Here is a 20,585-nt window from a genome sequence, read left to right as displayed (position 1 = left end):
CTGTAACGACTTTGAAGTCCTCCATTTTTTTCCTGTAGCCTTGGTTCCTATTTTGATATTTCTATTTTACTTTCGCAAAGTACCAAATGATTACAATCAGTTTCAGGAGTTTATTGTGCAGGTACTCTCAATACCTACTCCATGTTTAAGATTATTTAAGGACAATCTTATAGCCTCAAGGCTTGTCCTTACCTTAATCATCTGAGAGAGATCACCTGCATCTGCCAGTTCCAGTACAATGTTAAGTTCGTTGTCCTCAATAAAAGAATCCAAATACTTGATTATGTTGGGGTGGTTCAATTGCTGAAAATACACAGGAAAGGTGGACAATCACTTCATGAAAATACAGAACACCAATGTGTAATAACAGCTCAAAGATATAAAGACATGCAAAAAGCAGGAGAGCCAACAGCTACCCAGACGACAGGCTTTTCAGTAAAGTGTCACCTATTCCCTCAATGTTCAGGAAAATCTCTCTCATTGGTCTTCTGTAAGGAAGTCCTCAAAAGAATGAACTGTGCTACAAAACCCCCAACACACAGCTTTGGGACGCCACCAGTGAGCAGCGGCAACCATTAGTTGCCCCAGGTACAGAGAGATTCCTGCAAGTTTTTACTTCAAGGAAAAGGAGAGTTACATAGTTTTACTAAGAATCTTACTTAACTGTTTGGGGACATGTCAAAACATCTATTACACACAGTAGGATTGCTTTTCAAACCTTTAAAGATGAGCCACTCAGTTTGAACACATGGCCTTAAAAATATGAAAATGGAAATGGACTGCTTTCAAGTCGATCCCGACTTATGGCAACGCTATGAATAGGGTTTTCATGGTAAGCGCTATTCAGAGGGGGTTTACCATCGCCTCCCTCTGAGGCTAGTCCTCCCCAGCTGGCTGGGGCCTGCTCAGCTTGCCACAGCTGCATAAGCCAGCCCCTTCCTTGTCCGCAACTGCCAGCTGGGGTGCAACTGGGCTCCCTGGGACTATGCAGCTTGCCCATGGCTGCACAGGTGGCAGGGCACGTCATCCCTGAGCCACTCGCTGTGGGGGTGATCTTTAGCTGGCCCTTGACACCCAGGAGACGGGGATTTGAACTCACAGACCCTGGACTCCAAGAATATAAGAAGAGCCTGTTGGATCATGTCAATGGTCATCTAGTCCAGCATCCTGTTCTCACAGAGGCCAACCAGATGCCTATGGAAAGGCCACAAGCAGGACTTGAGCACAAGAGCACTCTCTTCTCCTGCACTTTCCAGTTACTGGCCCCAACATACTGCTTCCAACATGGAGGCAGAGCACAGCCATCATGACATTTTATTTATTTTATTTAACAAGATTTATATAATGCTTGATTGTTTACAAAAAAACATTAAAATTATCAGTACAACAGTTAAAAGCAAGTAATTAAAAACATTGTTAAAACAATTAAAACAGCAACAGACTAAAATGATTAAAACACATCAACATCTATGTGTCTGGATAGGCTTGGATTTCTTACAAGTGCGGAACGACTTGTATAATGTGGCACCAGTAACAATGCCAGTTCTGCAGACTGAAGCACTTGAGTGGGCACATATAGGGTAAGGCGGCTCTGCATGTAAACTGGTCCCAAGCTGTTAAGGGCTTTATACACCAGTATTAACTTGGCCCGGGAACAAATTGTCAACCAGTACAGATCCCTGAGCAGAGGTGTTATATTCTGACAGGGTCTCACTCCTGTCAACAACCTGGCTACAGCATTCTGCACTACCTCCAGGTGCTGAGTCAAATGCAAGGGAAGCCCCACTTAGAGTGCACTGTAGTAAGGATGCTTACTGAACACAAAACAAGCGCCTGTCCAAAATGCACCAACCACTGACCTTACAACTCTAGGAAAAACGGCTCAGTGCACTGAAATTATTGTATTAGCCCTGCATATTATTTTTTTCCAAAAGGGAGCCAGCTTCTATAGCCTTCAGCTACATTCTCTTGCTTACCTAAAACCCAATAAAAAGTAAACTGGGGGAGGAGCATGGCAAAAAGGAGAATCCAGCATTGCATCTGGCAGGCAGTTACACCTTATGTGTGCCTGTTTCACAGGCCACTGGACTGACATACATGCATTTATGATCAATCACGTTAATCACTCATTTCTGCATGTATGCTGAAAGTGAGATGCCTCTCTTATGCTGCCTGGACACTTGCCTGCATTTAACATTAATGAGGTTTGTATGTAGGCACTGGGAAACTCAATCCAAAAACTATGAGATTTGAGGAGAAACTCCATAGTTAAGGTGGTGCTTCCCACAAGTGTGCAGGAACCTTCTGCTGCAAGGAAGGTCAGTTGTACACAATTAAAAAAAATATATCATGGCACACTCTCGATCCATGCTTCAATGTATTCTTTTTCAGGTGCCTTTAACTGCTTAACTGTACATTGAGACAGCTTTTATTTCTCTGTGTTGCCTCAAGTGACCTTCACTACAAAAGGCTAGTCATCATTATTAAATAATAAATACTTAACATCCACCCATTCTGAAAATGAGGAACAATCCTCTCCAGAATGTGAATATGGAATACAATGGACACCAAACATTTTCATACGCCCCAATCTATACAGGTTGTTGGACTTCCGGTAAGACTTCTCTTCTGGTAAGACACGTATATATGTGCTCTCAGTTTTTCGCTCTTAAATACTCGTAATTAACCTTTGCTCATTCGAAATTAACATTCCTGAGTATCTGACTGCAAGCCTCTATAGTATAAGAACACCCTACGTTCGGAACTCTTTTACTACGAGGGCTGTAAAATGAAGGATTTGGAACGCATTGACCTTAGGCTGTAGATACAGCCACTAATCACCTCCGCTGACAAATTATAACTCAAGACGCAAACGACCCGTGACAGCACTCCAATAAATCTACTAATTATATTCTCTGGGAGTTAACTCGATTGTAAAGTTTTGGGACTCTCCGGAAGTGAGAGTGAAACCTATCTTTTAATTTACTTTAACCTACGTATGTTAATGGCTTTAACAAGGAGATGCCATCAGGAGCTGAGAACAGATACAGAGGATGATACTTCGATAAGTAAACTTCAAGCTAAAATTACGAGCTATTTTCCACTCATACATGACTCATCGCATTCCTTATCACTCTCACAAAACGAGCAGGAAACAACTCCTTTACCACCAGTGCTACATGAATGCCCTTTAGACCAACCCTTCTCAGTAAAAACATATGTTGATACTACAGCTGCTAAGAGCTTGGCTGAGGAGCTGTTAGACGCCGGCTTTAACTGTACTACAACTTCAGTCAACGATGGACCTCCCTCTGAGATGATCACTACTGATTCATATCACAAACCCCAGAGACAACTATCTTCCTCACCCGAGACGAGTTCAGAGGCACGCCATTCAACGTCTGCCTCATTTTCTGCTCCTAAGACTCCTGATTTGGGCTGGCAACCCCTTTTGTTCCAAGAACTGAGCTTAGTTAAAATATATAGTGCAGAAACTAACAACTTACTCACTACTCTGGTGGAAACACTGGGGTCTCACCTTCCTCAGAGCACTTTGGGACATGGGAATTTGGCAACCCTGCCACCTACCAGTGCCCAGCAAAAGGCGACTGTAGGAGGAGCTGGTAAAAACAAGAATATGCTCTTGAAGGAAAACTCCTTAGTCACTGGGAGGCAAAAGTAAACAAGAAAAGCCAAGAAACCAAAGAACATCAAAAATATCAAACCTATCTCTGATAGGAAAATGAATTTCAAGCCACTGTTTAAGCTCCTGGATACCCAGACGCTGGCTTACACCCTGAGAGAGCAATGCCAGAACAAATCAGACAACAACTGCTCACAAAAGAATGACTCCTCTACAATACAAGGGGACAAATCTTCCAGTTATCAATCTCTAAATAAGGTCTGTGAAGCAAGTCCTCCTCTACAGACGCCACAACTGGATACAAGGTTACCCTCTGTTAATATTCAACGTTGCCCCTGGAACCTTGTACTTCAACCTGGAAAACTGGCAGTGTCGTATAATCCAAGGACCCCAGGTCTCTGGCCCTCCTTTCCGAGTATCCCATTTCTGGATAATTGTTTCGCTCAACTGCTACATCCATTGTATCGTACGAACTATATTAAGTCCATGGTTAATGTAGCCACTAAACCTGACCACTGGCGCTTGATTGTCACCTTCCACTCTCCTGCTATTGCCAGCCAGATTCATGGCATCAGGGAGAACCTTAAGACTAGGGGTCTAATAATACAGCGTTACTACATTAATTCCGCCTCTCCTTCTCCACTAGTGACCTACATTCCACAATCCCCTAGACTGTCCCTCTCAGAGACAGGGACGTCATTAACTTATGACCCTTCAAAGTCTTATTTACAGCTTAGTTCTCCAGTATCAAGTCATCTCGCTGTTCTTCCCAGTCGGACCCCAACTTTGGCAACTCTAATGTACGAATTGGAGCCGGAGGAGCTTCAACTCGTGGAACTTTACTCTCAACTACCGGACACCGAGCGAGCGATGATTATCAACAAACTACACCAGTTAATTCAGCGTTTAGAGGATATGAAACCTGACGTGAGTCCCTTGGAAAAAAACTCCTCTTCACTCTCTTCTGACTCTGACCTTCCCTTATCTAGGCCAACTCAAACGTTGACCAAACATCCAGTTCCTTTTAAGTCATCTGGTGCAATCTTTATGGATGATACAGGTTTTCTAAACCGAATTGATGAATTACATTGACATTCTCCTTCTACAATAACCCCTCCACACGGATTAGTAACATCATCCTGCATTTGCCAAAAAACATCGCTGACAAACCCTCCCTTATATCTCCTATCATGGAACATAGCAGGATGGAATGCCAAGCAAAATAACTCAGAACTGACTAACTATCTGAATCAATATGACATAATTTTCCTCCAGGAGACTTGGTCTACCCATAATTTATTATTGGATGGCTTTGTCTCTATTGATCTACCAGCAGCTCCATCTCTGGCTAAATGCCAAGGCAGAGCTAAAGGAGGTATGGCAATATTAATCTCTACTGCACTGACTGCTCACTCTAGAAACATACATCCATGCAACAATCTTGCTATGGCTGTTTTGTTGATGTTCCATACAGTATCCTTTCTCCTAATCAATGTTTATATGCCTCCAGCTGTGGCAAGGATATACACCGACCAATCATGGGACGATCTAGACAACTATATAACAGAGTTGGAGTCCTGGTTCCCCAAAGCTTTAATAGTTATTATGGGAGACTTCAACACCAGGATCGGTCCCAACAATGATAGTCTCCTTGCATCTGAACTGTGGCAGGGTGAGGATAACGAACATTACATTCCAGCCTTTGATAGGACCTCTAAGGACCTTAGGGTTAACTACCCGGGGATTTGCCTAACCCGACTAGTTGGTAGTCATAACTTTATTATCCTTAATGGCCTAAATCCTTTAGATATATGCGCTGAATCCACCTACATCTCTAGTAGAGGAAGCAGTGTAATCGATTACGTGATAACTTCCCATCAACTATTGAATTCAGTAGTTAATTTCTCTGTGGGTAAGAGACAAGATAGCGATCACCTCCCCTTATCTCTCATAGTTCGACTAGAAGAGAAGAGTCGATTAGATGTGGAATACAATCTGGTAGCTAACTCAGCGTATTTCATACATAGGAGTTCTATCTGGTCACCACAAGTAGCTTCTAAGGTAGCAGCCTTTATCTCCTCCTCTTCTGCCTTGGCCATTCAAGAACATCTAGGGAACATTTCTAACCTTCCAACGGCCCTAAAAGTATATGATTCCCTGACCGTGACTTTAAATTCCTTTCTAATTCCCAACTCTTCAGCCTCCAGAACAAACTTAAGAGCAGGCTTTCCCAGATGGTTTGACAAAGAGTGTCTGTCTACTAAGAGACAACTAAGACAGATCTATTTACAATATCGACAGCATAATGCCAGTACCTTGCCTTCTGAGTACTATACCATTAAAAGGAAATACAAGTCTTTAATAGCCACTAAAAAGAGACAGGCACTACACGAGGGTTGGAAGTCCCTAATATATGCAGCAAAGACCAAAAATTCAAAAAGATTCTGGTCCCTTGTGAATGGAACTATGAGGTTTACTAATCATGCTCCATGTAATATTTCTTCCCACACATGGGAACAATATTTCACAGATTTGCAGGAGGGTATTCATTACATCCCCCCAAACTATCTCCTCACTTGTGACCCTGGAAATCTCCCAGTTTGGCCACCTGTTTCTCAGAGTGAAATAATAGACTTGATTGATGACTTAAAATCTGCCAAAGCCCCGGGTAGTGATAATCTACCCCCGGAGCTCTTGAAGTCTCATCAAGACTGGTGGGCTCCCATACTAGCTAACCTATTTACTCTGATAAAGAATACTGGCCATTTCCCTGAGGCCTGGCAGGAAGCTATCGTTGTTCCCATCTATAAAAAAGGTCCAAGAGGTGATCCCACTAGCTACAGGCCAATTAGCCTCCTTTCAGTAATAGGGAAACTTTACGCTAGCTATCTGAAGAGGAAACTGTCAACCTGGATAGAGGAGGATAACATTCTGGGCTGGGAACAGGCAGGATTCAGGAGAGGTAGATCTGTCTTGGATTGTTGCCTACTTTTAAATCATCTGGCAGAAAAATATAGGAACCGAACGGGGAGCGCCCTATACGTTGCCTTTGTTGATCTAAAGTCCGCCTTCGATTCTATTCCAAGGGACAAATTATGGGCTAAACTGGCAAAAACAACAATTGATAAAACATTGCTGCTCCTTATCCACAATCTGCATTCGAACACCTCATTGCGTGTCCGTTGCGGACGTGATGGGGGTCTGACCAACCCGATCCCCACAACAAAAGGAGTTAGGCAGGGCTGTGTCTTGGCTCCTCTACTTTTCAATCTCTTTTTGAATGATTTGGGAGCAAGATGTTTTCCCCCAAACTTTCATTCTCCCAAAGTAAGTGAACACAGATGCCCTATTCTGTTATATGCAGATGATGCGGCCCTCCTATCATTCTCCAAAGTTGGCCTCAAACGTTTGCTCCAAGTTTTTATGTTATACTGCACAGACAATCACCTTACCATTAATTTCTCCAAAACCAAAATTTTAGCTTTCGTAAAACGACCCATAGTTTCTGAATGGACAATTAATGGCCAACGAATCGCTCAAGTTACGTCCTACAAATACCTTGGCATTATGTTTCATTCTTCTCTCTCTTGGGCGCCACATATTTGTGCGGCTGATCTGACAGCCTGGTCTACAGCGAAAAGTATTTTACGCTATTTCTACACCAAAGGGGGGCAATTTATACCTGCAGCCATCCAGGTCTTTAGAACCAAGATCATTCCTCAATTATTATATGGCGCCCCTCTCTGGATCCCTGCCTACAACTCTACTGTAGAATCAGTACTTTCAACCTTTTTACGCCAAATTTTTGGTGTCCCAAGCTGTGTCCCGAATGCTGCCCTTAGGTTAGAAGCTGGCCTAACCTCAGTCGAATGTCAAGCCTGGTCTCTTGCCTTCAATTATTGGCTCAAATTATCCTACGGTTGTCCATCTGGACATCTAGCATTCCTCTGGGAAGATTCCTATCTTTCCATATGGATGAAAACCTTTCTTGCCAAACTCCCCAGGTTAGGTCTTTCCTTAGAATATCTATCTTCCCAAGACCCTGTAATGGTCAGACATACTATTCGAACTCGACTTAGGGACATAGATCTTCAAAGCTCAATCCCTGCAGCATCCAAAGTCTGCTCACCTTTGCATCATAATTTGAGCTTTGACCCCATGAATCATGCCTTATATCGTGACTTTTTAACTGTACCTAAATATCGACAAGCATTTGTCAAGGCTAGATTCAACTGCTTAACATCAGCATTGTTGGAAGGGAGATATCAGGGAATAGGCTATGACCAACGCATTTGTCCCTGTAATGCGGTTAGCATAGAAACGCTCTCACACGTTTTCTTTGCTTGCCCATTATATTCGCTTGAACGTCACAAATGCATATTTCCAATCACTAAAAAGCTTCTCAATAAATTTCCCGAGTGTTTGTTATCTTGTCTTTTGACTGGCTCAAATAGGTTTCATACGATCTCAGTTGCTAAATTTGTTTATGCAGCCCAACTCAAACGTTCAAAATCTTTCCCCTGAAAGCCTATTATAGATTTTATTTTGTTGTCCTAATTTACTTAGATTTTAACATTTTATTCCATTCTATACTATTCTATTTCTGTATTTTATATTTTCTGTACGGGTCTCTGACTGCAATAAACGTTCTGATTCTGATACAGGTTGTAAAATCGAACATCTACCACGCAGGAATGGATGTCAGTTACAATTGTACAAGCAACTGGAAATGGTTATGTTTATTAGTGAATCATTTGAAGTTTTAAAAAATCTGTTAATATTGATACTGTTTATGCTGTGAAATATCTGCTGTTATTTTTAATTTTATTTTTACAGTTACCTTTTGTGAACTTGCTTGTTGTGACACGACATAAAAATATCAAATCAAATCAAAATCAACTATTTTCCGATCTGGCCTTTTGGATCTAACCCACAAAATAAAGGACTAACATAAATCCTTGTGAAACAGCTCTGAGATTACAGTGAACCAAGAACACCTCAAGAACTATTCTATGCGCCCAAAGCCCTTTCCTCTCCAGCAACAATTTTGGCAAACTCCTTTCTCAACAGGCAGAGGCAAAACTCCCACTATTGCCTGCTGTATTAAATGCAACTTCCCCATCCAGACATCCCAAGACCAAATCCCTTCTCCTGAGCTCCCCACTCAGACTATAATGTCCTTTCCAAGTATCATGTGCACCTGCAATACCTGCACACACATAAGAAACAAGGGCACTAAGTGCATGGCTACACAAATAGGGCTGTTTGAAATTTGTCCTTTGATATGAAAAAAAAGAACTGCAGAACCTTCAGTCCAGTTTATTCTTAAAAGCATTTCCCTGGCTTGGAAGAATGCTGTCCTCTCATTTTTTAAATGCAGCTGAAAAATTTAATGGAACCGAATGTCTGATGTGTATGCAGAGCAACGCTGTCAGTGAGAGGCATGCAAAAAAGCAAGTGGCCACTAACTGGAAGGGGTAATGCTGGTAGACCAGCTGCTGATTAGGGCCACATTACTGGCTGCCTTTACTCTCCTTGCCATTTACAAAAAGCTCCACTTTTTTTCCCTAGGAGGTGTAGCTAGTTCCCAGATAACAAAGGTTTGCCCAATTAATATATTAAGCATGAAAACTACATACACATTTTTTTTAGTCAGTCATTCTTTCCTACTATCCTCGTCGCTGCCCTCCAAGTTAGAAGCAATATGTTGTAAGATAGTTATGAAACCAGATTTTGAGACAAAATTACTTTTTTTGGAAAGGACTTTAGCGAACTGGATAATTTTGTAGAAAATGTAAGTATAGGCTTTGCTGTGTGAAGCGGTGGCACCCAGGCACCCAGAAGCAAGAGTCTTGCCGGGAAACATTCCCAGTAGGGAAGAAGTTTACTAGGCAAGGTAACAGGCCAAAATAAATACATGCAGACCTTTTTGAACCATCCACAAGCAGCAAAATACCCTGGCCACTAGCCACAAGCTTTCTACTTTGATGAGGCCTTCACGTTTTTTCTCAAATTTGTTTAGATTAAATAAGAATGGGTCCCATTATTGTAATGACTAATTGTTTTAAAATTGTGTTTTATTTGATTTTGCAGAATGTAAGTTAGCACATTTCTTTTAAACAACTGAAAAAACGTCAGGTTTTCACCCCTACCATTAAACAATTTGGGTGTTCAGTTCTTGTTTGGATTATCTGCTATGTTTCAGGAAATGCTTCTCTCCACAAATGCAAGTTCCAAATCAGATAGAGATAATTAAACTTACTATAAGAAAAAGCATATCTAGGACTGCTGATCATGTAATACAAATAGTTACAGCTTTTGTCACAACTGAGGAAACGTATTTTTCAGGCACATTTCAAAGATGTGTAGGAGAAAGAGTAATTGATCTTCTGTCTCAGGGCAGAGACTATTTGGTAGTTAATGTCAAAACTTTACTTGTTTCCATAAAACAACCCTGCAATGCATCCCAAAGACCTCAAAACATAATCTAAGTTCTTTGTCTTGGATATACAGTACAAGTATGAAACTATTTCAAAGAGCAAAATATGTATTGTCCCTATGTCTGCTTTTATACAGCAGAGCAAAACGTCCTTCAGTCTGCATATAGCTGTTAAAGCAATTGTCAGGGGAGTCATCAATGAACCAGAGATGAGTTGCAGATATTGATTTGACAAGTTATTAGCTGTGTAGGTCTGAACAAAGCACATTCCAATTGCTGATGCTGACTGACAGACTGAAGCCGTCCTCTTGGAACTCTCCCTTGCCTCTAAACAAAACCTTGAACAACACTGCACTCTTAAGACTCTGTGGAAAAACTCTGGCACCTGCATCAAATTATCAGAAAATGCTGACCTGTATCATATCATTAAAAACTGCCTCTCAAGTTGACATTAAGATCTTTGCTGTGATATGTTCATGCTTTTCTGAGCTGAACTATATATACATCTTGGGCAAAATCTGTCATATTTGATCTTTCATTCAAAAACTTGGATACGTTTTGTTTTGTTTGTCTTTTGAAAAAAATTGAATAAAAAAATTATTAAAAAACAAAAACAAAAACTTGGATACGTTTGAAAGGAATGCCCGATAGGCAACATTTACTAATAGATCCCTTGTGCATTTGCAACACAATATGATTTATCAAGCTGATTTCTATCATGCTTTGAGCAGCATCCATGCAAGTGTCTTTTACAGCAGGGAGCGTTCTCTGTAATTTTTCATAATGTTTTCCAATAAAGTGTAAGATGAAGTGAACTGGGCTTATAGCAGCTCCAAATCCACAAAAGTCTTGTGACCTGCTGCCAGTGCCAGCCAACGGTTTCTAAAAATGCTGATCCTCACAGAGTGCTTCCTTCCTTCCCCCAACCTGAATCCCTCCAACTTCTATGTGCTTCCATCTATGCTGGGCCATTCCATTCACCACTGGCTTGTCCAACTTCGCCACAGGTAGCTCTCATCGATTCCGCTGCTACCTAGGTCTTCACGTAAATATTGCCTTTGGCATCTCTCAATGCAGAATAGACTCCTTCCATGACAAGGTTTCTCTTTGACACAGCCACATTCAAGAGACCCAGTGCCAGCAGGAGGAAGGGGACCATCACCGTCCAGGGAAGGAGAGCTGTTTGCTGCTGCTGCCACTGCTGCCTGCCTGTCTGCTGCTGCTCGGCTACTGCCGCCACCACTCTCTCTCTGTTGGACTTCTGCTCGGCAGGTGTCATGCCTTGCAGGACCAGGCCCCAGGTACTCAGCCAGCTGTTGCTGATTTCTTCCATCTGTCCCTTCTCTGAAGGGGATACATAAGCTGGCTAGCTGAGGTGGCTCCTGCTTTGCCTGCCTTTTTGTGGGTCTTGAGTCATGTGCCTGGGAGAGAGGACTCAGAGCCAAGTGGGGAGACTTGAGGGGGCCCCAATTAGTGTAGTGATGCGTAAAGGGAGATATGCCGTTGTGAGGACTTGCCAGGTAAGGGGAACGTGGCCCAGGCAGTTAACGACTTTGCCTTGTTCCGGTCCTCCCCACACCCGCAGGTTTGTTGGTTGCCCTATCAGCCAGCTCTCAGGCCTCCGGATGCTGCTCCTAAACACCAGATCGGTGCATAATAAGATCTCCCTCATTCACGATTTAATTGTGGATGAGGCAGCCGATCTGGCATGTATAACAGAGACCCGGGTGGGTGAGCAGGGAGGAGTCAGTCTCTCCCAGCTATGTCCGCCAGGGTACCTGGTTCAGCATCAGGGTAGACCTGAGGGTCGGGGAGGGGGGTTGCTGTGGTCTATAGGAGTTCCATCTCCCTCTGCAAGCACCCTGTCCATGTGACTACTGGTCTGGCATGTTTGCACCTTGTGTTGGGTCACCGGGACAGACTGGGGATTCTGTTGGTATACTGCCCACCCCGCTGCCCAACAGACTCCCTAGCTGAGCTGACGGAGGTGGTCTCGGGTGTACTGTTGAGACTGTTGGTTCTGGGGGATGTCAACATCCATGCCGAAGCCACCTTATCTGGGGCAGCTCAGAATTTCATGGTCTCCATGACAACCGTGGGACTGTCCCAATATGCCACTGGCCCAACACATGTAGCAGGGCATACTCTAGATTTGGTTTTTGCATCTGGACATGGAGTTGGTGATCTGAATGTGGGGGGCCTTACATCAGTCCCTCTGTCATGGACAGATCACTGCTTGCTGAAGTTTAGACTTACAGTGGCTTTTCCCCTCTGCAAGGGTGGGGGACCTATTAAGTTGGTCCGCCCCTAGAGACTAATGGATCCGGATGGTTTCCAAAGGGCTCTGGGGAGTTTTCCGGCTGATAGGGCTGGCGGTCCTGTCGAAACCCTGGTTGAACTGTGGAATACAGAAACGACCCGGGCGGTTGACATGATTGCTCCCGAGTGCCCTCTCCTGTGTAGAGCTCGTACGGCTCCATGGTATAGCCCAGAGCTGAGAGCGATGAAACAATATAGGAGATGGCTTGAGTGCAAATGGAGACAAACTCCTGGTGGATGCAATTATATACTGGTAAGTGCCTATGGTAAGCTGTAGTTAGGGGCAGTGAGGGCAGCAAAAAAACAACAACCAATATGTTGCTGCCACTATCAAATCATCAATCTGCCGCCCAGCAGAGCTCTTCAGAATTGTCCGGGGGCTATTACACACTGGCCCCAGAGACATGGTAGAACCATCTGAGGCCCGCTATAATGAATTTGCTAGGCACTTCCAGGATAAAATCGTTAGCATCCGCCAGGACTTGGACTCCAGTGTCATAGCAGGTGAATCAAGCAAGGTATCCAGAGCACAGCCTTGTCCAGATTTATTGGATGAGTTTCAGTTGGTGCAGCTTGAGGACATTGACAAGGTGCTTGGGCAGGTTCGCGCAACCACTTCTGGGCTGGATTCTTGCCCTTCTTGGCTAATAAAAGCTAGCAGGGATGGAACAGCCGGCTGGGCCAGGGAAGTGATTAATGCCTCTCTGCGAGAGGGAGTGGTCCCTGGCTGCCTGAAAGAGGCAGTAGTGAGACCACTCCTGAAGAGACCCTCCCTGGACCCAGAAAATCTTAATAACGATAGGCCGGTAGCAAATGTTCCATTCCTGGGCAAGGTCCTTGAACGAGTGGTTGCAGGCCAGCTCCAGACACTCTTCGATGAGACCGATTATCTGGATCCATTTCAGTGGGGTTCCGGCCTGGTTTTGGCACGGAAACAGTCTTGATTGCCCTGTATGATGACCTTTGTTGGGAGAGAGACAGGGGGAGTGTGACTCTGTTGATTCTTCCTGATCTCTCAGTGGCTTTCAATACCATCAACCATGGTATCCTTCTGGGAAGACTAGCTGAGTTGGCAGTGGGAGGAACTGCATGGCGGTGGTTCCGCTCCTAATTGGCGGGTCACCTCCAGAAGGTGGTGCTTGGGGAACATTGCTCGGCACCCTGGACTCTCCAGTATGGGGTTCCGCAGGGGTCAGTTCTGTCCCCCATGCTGTTCAACATCTACATGAAACCGTTGGGTGCGGTCATCCGGAGCTTTGGAGTGTGTTGCTATTAGTATGCTGATGACACGCAGCTCTATTTCTCCTTTTCATCTTCTTCAGGTGAGGCTGTCAATGTGCTGAACCGGTGCCTGGTGCGACTGGATGAGGGCTAATAAACTGAGGCTCAATCCAGACAAGACTGAGATGCTGCTAGTGGGTGGTTCTTCTGATCAGATGGTGGATGTCCAACCTGTCCTGGATGGGGTTGCACTCCGCCTGAAGGAGCAGGTTTGTAGCTTGGGGGTTCTCCTAGAACCATCTCTGTCACTTGAGACTCACGTAGCCTCGGTGGCACGGAGTGCCTTCTACGAACTTCGGTTGGTGGCCCAGCTACGTCCCTATCTGGACAGGGATAACCTGGCTTCAGTTGTCCATGCTCTGGTAACCTCCAAGTTAGATTACTGCAATGCACTCTACGTGGGGCTGCCTTTGAAGATGGTTTGGAAACTGCAGCTTGTGCAAAATGCAGCGGCCAGATTGATAACAGGGACCAGACGGTTCGAACATATAAAACCAATTCTGGCCTGCTTGCATTGGCTGCCTGTATGTTTCCAAGCTCAATTCAAGGTGCTGGTTTTAACCTATAAAGCCTTACATGGCTTGGGACCACAATACCTGATGGAACGCCTCTCCCAATACAAACCCACTCGTACACTACGTTCAAGATCAAAGGCCCTCCTCCGGGTGCCTACTCCAAGGAAAGCTGGGAGGCTGGCAACAAGGGAGAGGGCCTTCTCAGTGGTAGCCCCCAAATTATGGAATGATCTCCCTGACGAGGTGCACCTGGCGCCAACACTGTTATCTTTTTGGTGCCAGGTCAAGACTTTCCTCTTCTCCCAGGCATTTTAGCATGTGTTTTTAAATTGTTTTAAATTTTTGAATTGTGTTTTAAATTGTTTTAAGATGTGTTTTTAAATTTGTATATTTGTTTTAATGTTTTTAGTTACTGTAAACCACCCAGAGAGCTTCGGCTATGGGGCGGTATATAAATAAATAAATAAATAAACAAACAAACAAACAAATAAATAAATAAACAAATAAGAGGGCTCGATACCGATTTAGTGACAGGTTCATATTATAGGGTTCACGATGCAAGAGTCTAAGAGCAGTATCCGGAGTACAAGACTAGGCAGGGGTAACTAAGGTGTCTCGAGAATTTGCCACGCCCTTCCTGCCTAGCTTCAAACAGAAGGCATGGCAAGTTCACTCACACAACTCTCATTCCGCGTGAGAAGACTGAGCTTGTTGGCGGGCACTTCTGCCAGAAGGCTGCAATTGCTCATGTAGAGCCCTTGGCAACAGAAGAGTGACCTGCTCCTCTGACTTCCTCAGTACCCAGTGCTGTGGCTACGGCGTGGGAACGAAGGCTGGAGACTCTGCCACCCCTTCCCTAACATCCCGATTCAAAGGGGTGGGTCCTCTCCTCCCTCCTGGTTGGCCCAGCTCACTCGTCGCCTCCTCCTCATCTGTCAAGCACTGCCACAGCAGTCCAGACCTTGTCGGAACCATGGGGCTCATGACACCTAGCCAAACCAGGCAGCACCCCAGGAACTTAACCAGTCGTCATTCACAAGCTTCTCTTAATAAGCACAGTTAGAATACCCAAGAGAAAAAAACAGAAAGATGTGGAGGTTATGTGCTTTGGAAATTATCTGCAGGGAAAGCAGGGTGTAAATAGTTTCACAGAAAATAAAGCACATGATGTGCTTGTTCTTTCATTGTTTAAAATCACCCCACACCAACCAGATTTGATTCTGCAAAGGATGATTCTTTGAAGAGTCTGAGTGGTAGCCAATGCTAGTCCTACTCAGAGTAGACCCATTGAAGTTAATAGGGCCCAATTCAAGGTGCTGGTATTGACCTTTAAAACCCTAAACGGTTTCGGCCCAGTTTATCTGAAGGAGCGCCTCCAGAGTCACCAATTATGCCGCCTGACAAGATCAGCCTCACAAGACCTTCTCTCGGTCCCACCGGTTAAAATAGCTAGGCTGGTGCGGACCAGAGAGAGGGCTTTCTCGATTGTGGCCCCACCCTCTGGAACTCCCTTCCTCTTGATCTTCGACATACTCCCTCCATGACAGGTTTTCGCCGAGCCTTAAAAACCTGGCTATTCAGGCAGGCCTATGGGATTGGGGAGGGATAGTTTTATGATGTTTTAATTGGAAACTGATTTTAAATTGACTATGACTGTGTTTTATTTTGTATATTGTATATGATGTATTGTTTTTTATTGTAAGTCGCCTAGAGTGTCCATTAACTTGGACAGATAGGCGACCAATAAATAAAATTATTATTATTATTATATGGTGACATAGGTTCATTGATTTCAGTGGGTCTACTCTGAGTAGGCCTTCACTGAAAATAACCCTCAGATTTCACCCTGACCTAGCTCCAGCTTTATGCAAAGGGACCTTGGCCAAACATGGACAATGTTAAGGGATGCCGGGAAAAACAGTGAAAACAGAGACGGAAGAAAAACGCCCTCAGAAAACGTACACAGCACCAGATAAAAAGTGCTAATTATCCCAGCATATCATCTTCTCTCATTCCTATCTTCACAGCCCAGCTAATACAGCATTCACAACATCTGGCTCCCTGGTGAGCTTCTGGCCATGTTGTACAGTAGGGATGATAATTGTCCATCTCAAGTCCCCTGTCATTTTGAGAGTTTTGATTTCCCTTGATTCTAACATATCTGGAGACACTGGCCTGAATACATGTAGCACCGTATGGGAGAGTCTCCCTCCTCCTTATTTTGTATAGGGATCTGCATCGCCCAAAGGCATTTGCAGATAATTTTCACCTTGTTTGGTTTGGCACTCTTTGTCTTTTCCTCACTGTATACTTAGCATCTCACAGAGAACGGCTCTCATCTTATGGCTAATCTAGCAACGTAGCTGCACAAAGTCCAAATACTGATGTAGAGCCAGAAAAAGTCAGACCTTCCTTCTGGGAAAAGAAGAGGGAAAGAGCAAACACACCTGCTCACCGTCACACTGCACAGAACGGGGGTCATTTCAGCTTCAAATAACGAAAAACAATGTTAGTTTGGTCAAAAAGCTACAGGCGGCAGCAGTGCGGTCCTTGGAGGCACATCTTGATGGAGTCTGTCCCAGACTCCTGCGTGGCTTGTTTAAATCCTGGTGTGATTCTGAGGAAGCAGCAGCAGAACACTGGGAGCCAAGAGATCTTTTATTTATTAATTTATTGTATTTTGAGAATGCTATGATCCTAACATTGGTTCTGAGCAGTGGTTCTCAACCTTTTCTGGGTCACAGACCTCTTTGAGAATGTGATGACAGCCCCCCTCCATGGATCCCCTGAAGTCCACCAGAACTCCTGGGTTAGACCAACCTGCAGCTTAAGCTGCAGTTGACGGAGAACCAGAACCCTAACGGGTAGTTTCACGAAAAGAACGTTCAGTCGGAAAAGAACAAAAACTTCTAAAATACTGACAGTAGCCTAACACCTTATACCAACTGCCATTAAACCAGGTTTTTGGTCTGAGATGCTATGAAAGCCCCTCAGCAATGTGTGTGTTTATAATGACCACCAACCTGACAAAATCACATAGATGTCCAATGGCCTTTTGCCAAACTCTACTTGGGAATAATACTCTTTTTCTTCAACCATTGTTGCTGTAGTTATCTCCCCAATGGTGAAATAAACAAGGCAACACCAAACTGAAAGTGCCACACAAATCTTAAGAAAAGCTATCTATTACCATTCTGCAATAAAAGCACAAGTCATTTTAAAACAACAACAGTACAAAAGCTTTGCAATCAGAAGTGAAATCAAACATTGCTCCAAGGGAGACTATAACCACACACCACTTCTCTCAGGTTACATCCGAAAATAATAATCTTCATTCCCAGAACACTGTCAAAGGTCTGGAGAAATTCTTACCTTCAAAAGGTCTATTTCTTTAATGCAATCTTGTCTAGCCTTGGCATCCATCATTTCAAATATCTTCAAAAGGAAAAATAAAAGTCACAGATCGAAAGCTGAGCATTAAATATGGTAGTTCTCATACTTAAGATTCTAGATCACCCCTAACTTGTTTTCTCGCCTGTAACTCTCTGGGTAACCATGCCCTTTCTGCAGTTTCCCAACTTCTTGGGGTTCTTAAGACTTAAAAGGACCTGTAAACAAAGCAGCAACTGTAGCAACAGCATTTAGCAGCTAAATATAATGGGGGGGGGAGAGAGATTTCTTTTTCTCATCAATTTGTTGACCTCAAAAATATAAAAAACGAACACACACAAACCAGAGTAAGTACCATATATAAATAAATGTGAATCTTAAGAACATGCTGAAAAGTGCCAGGGAAATGAGTGCAAATAATGATCTAACACTTCTGGGTTACACAATTATGCTCTCCTTTTCTATTGCAAAATAAATTGCCTTCTTTTGCATATTACCCTGCACTAATTAAAAACAAAGAAACTTAAATATTCATCCTAATAATCAGAGGGCTTCTCACTGTTTCATATGAGTAGCTAACATATGCTAAAGAGATATCCAAAACAGACCCACGTAAAATCTAAAATGTAGCCTACTTCATATGATAGCATGGAGCCTAAAATATCAAATGCAGCAATATTGTACATAAAAACATTAGCAGGCTTTAGATTCATGGGAAATTCCATGAAAGAAGAGATATCTAGAAGCAGCTACCATCTGAACCATCCACAGGTAAAAAGAGTTCTAAGAGACAAAGATGTAGCCCATTTGTACCAACAAGAGGTATGTTCAGCTAATTTTAGTTGACTGAAACTTGGTTATTCAGAAGCTCACCTGCACTTTCTTTAATGCCACTGGTTTTCTGTCCAGAAGGCATGTGGCTTTATAGACTTCACTGAATTGTCCTCGTCCAATTTTCTTCTCTATCTGAAAGTCTGCTAAGGTGCAGCGATATGGGTATGAAGTCAGATGCCTCTGCTTGAGGAGGAAAGAAAAAGGACAGTGAACAAACTGGGTTAAGAGAATACATATATTCCTACCACCATAAGGGACACTGAGAAGGGGAAAATGTTATACTAAATCAGAAGCCAATTCTGATTAAAACAAAGAAGCACTTCCACTAGATCAAGCTTCTCCCAGCCAAAATATTTCAGAGACATCTATATCAGGCCAAAATGTGTATGGAAGGTAAATGCCCATAAAGGTGAGCTATGCCACTAAAGTTGGTAATAAAGGCTTGTGGCATACTTTCTGGCAGAAGCCACCAATTAATGGTAATGCCTATATTTAGCATGCAGAAGGTTCCAGGTCTGATCTTCAGTATGTAAAAGGGATCTCCGGTAGGAGACTCAGGAAAGATATCTGGCCAAGACCAGGGAGAGCTGCAGTTTTGGGCTAGATCAGGGACAGCCACTGTGGTGCCCTCCAGATGTTGCTGGATTTGTTATGTGCCTTCAAGTCAATTACAACTTATGGTGACCCTATGAATCTGCGACCTTCAACAGCATCTGTTATAAACCACCCTGTTCAGATCTTGTGACAACTCCTATAATCTCTGACCATCGGGTTGCTGGCTGAGGCTGATGGGAGCTGGAGTCCAACAACATTCCAGAGAGGGTACCACACTGGCTACCTCTGGACTAGATGGACTCTAATACAACGTAAGACAGCTTCATATGTTCAAATGCAGTCCCTCAAAGCCTCCACAACATCATCCGGAGGTAGGTGAGCACATTTTTGTAGGTGTACGGGAGGAATTTATTATTATTAGTAGTATGTACCCTGCTCTTCAGTCCCCAAATGGCTCCTAGAGCAGTTTATGAAGGAGTTTTAACATAGGGCAAACAAAATAAAACAAGTAGAACAGTAAATAAGAATAACAGTAAAGCAGCAACATATTCAGTATTAACAGAGATGAAGAATTACAAGTCAGAAGATGCAAAAAGCTACATTGCTGTTCACACATGCCACACATGCATTGTTAATACAGTACTTATGACAGACTATGTCCTTTAAAAAAAATCCCTTGAAAAACATTGCCCCACATAATTTCAAGTGTACTGAAATCCTTCACTATTAAGCATTTCGAGTGAATATGGGGAGGAGAGTTGTTAACCGCAAATGACATCAACTTTGTCACAGTCTTTCCGGCTATGAACATGAGGGTTTCTCCAGCACAACTGGTACAATGGCTTGGTACCATGTTTACACTATAGCACGATATACGTTAGGGCAAACACCCCACTTCCCAAGAAGAAGCTCTTTTTAGCAGATTGTATGGAACCAACCTGTCTTCTATATCGCTTTGTGGGTCAGAAGGATGCCTGAGATTCCACCAGTGGCACAAATCAGTATCAGGACAACCTGTGCTAGTGCCAAGATGGAGAGGTCCTGCAAAGCACACAGATTCTGGACTATGCCTTCAAAATTGGTCATAGTAGATAAGCTTAGACCATGGAGGGACAGCAAGGATAATCATTTCCTGTAAGTCAGAATCTGATACACCTGTCAAAATTCAAACACAGCTTCTCTACAGGAAACATGAGGAGCAATAACTTCCACAGACCTTTACTGGCTTGAACATTACATACACTATGGAATTCTATCATCATACAATCCACCACCCACAACTCCAGTATATAGACAAGTGCTCAGAGGACACAACAGGGTATCATAATTTTAGATAAAAGGCCTGAAATATGTAACAAATAATATTCTCATGCAGATCAATATGTTAAATGAATCCCAAGAGCAGTTCTCAAGTAGCTTCTTCTCCTGAAACATAAATCACAGCTGCAGAGTTTCCTGCATGCAAGTTCTAACTCCTTGCAATATGATTCAGCCACGGAAATCGGCACACCAAGCACCATTAATGCTGGGTGATGACTGGACACCTAAGCTGATACACTCTGGCATCCGCCAAGACTACAGCTGCACATTTACATATGCAATGACCTAG

At 43.4% G+C, this 20,585-nt stretch overlaps 1 protein-coding gene across 7 annotated transcripts in view; it reads right to left on the bottom strand.

The window, feature by feature from the left end:
* The window catches only part of NEK6 (NIMA related kinase 6), a 116,730-nt gene that overhangs the window by 48,322 nt on the left and 47,823 nt on the right, over positions 1–20,585 (bottom strand). For 6 of the 7 annotated variants that reach the window (XM_061604263.1, XM_061604262.1, XM_061604261.1 and 3 more), the window contains 3 exons: positions 18,461–18,604; positions 17,570–17,632; positions 193–303 (listed from right to left, as the gene is read on the bottom strand). In XM_061604263.1, coding sequence (XP_061460247.1) covers positions 193–303; positions 17,570–17,632; positions 18,461–18,604 — 318 coding nt within the window. The remainder of the gene's footprint in view (positions 1–192; positions 304–17,569; positions 17,633–18,460; positions 18,605–20,585) is intronic. The other variant, XM_061604260.1, reaches the window with a different exon arrangement.

This window comes from Rhineura floridana, chromosome 20 (genome assembly GCF_030035675.1).
Source record: "Rhineura floridana isolate rRhiFlo1 chromosome 20, rRhiFlo1.hap2, whole genome shotgun sequence".
Classification (NCBI taxonomy): Eukaryota; Metazoa; Chordata; class Lepidosauria; order Squamata; family Rhineuridae; genus Rhineura; species Rhineura floridana.
Note: the sequence above shows the minus strand (reverse complement) of the source record. Positions and strands in the feature narration are given on the sequence as shown.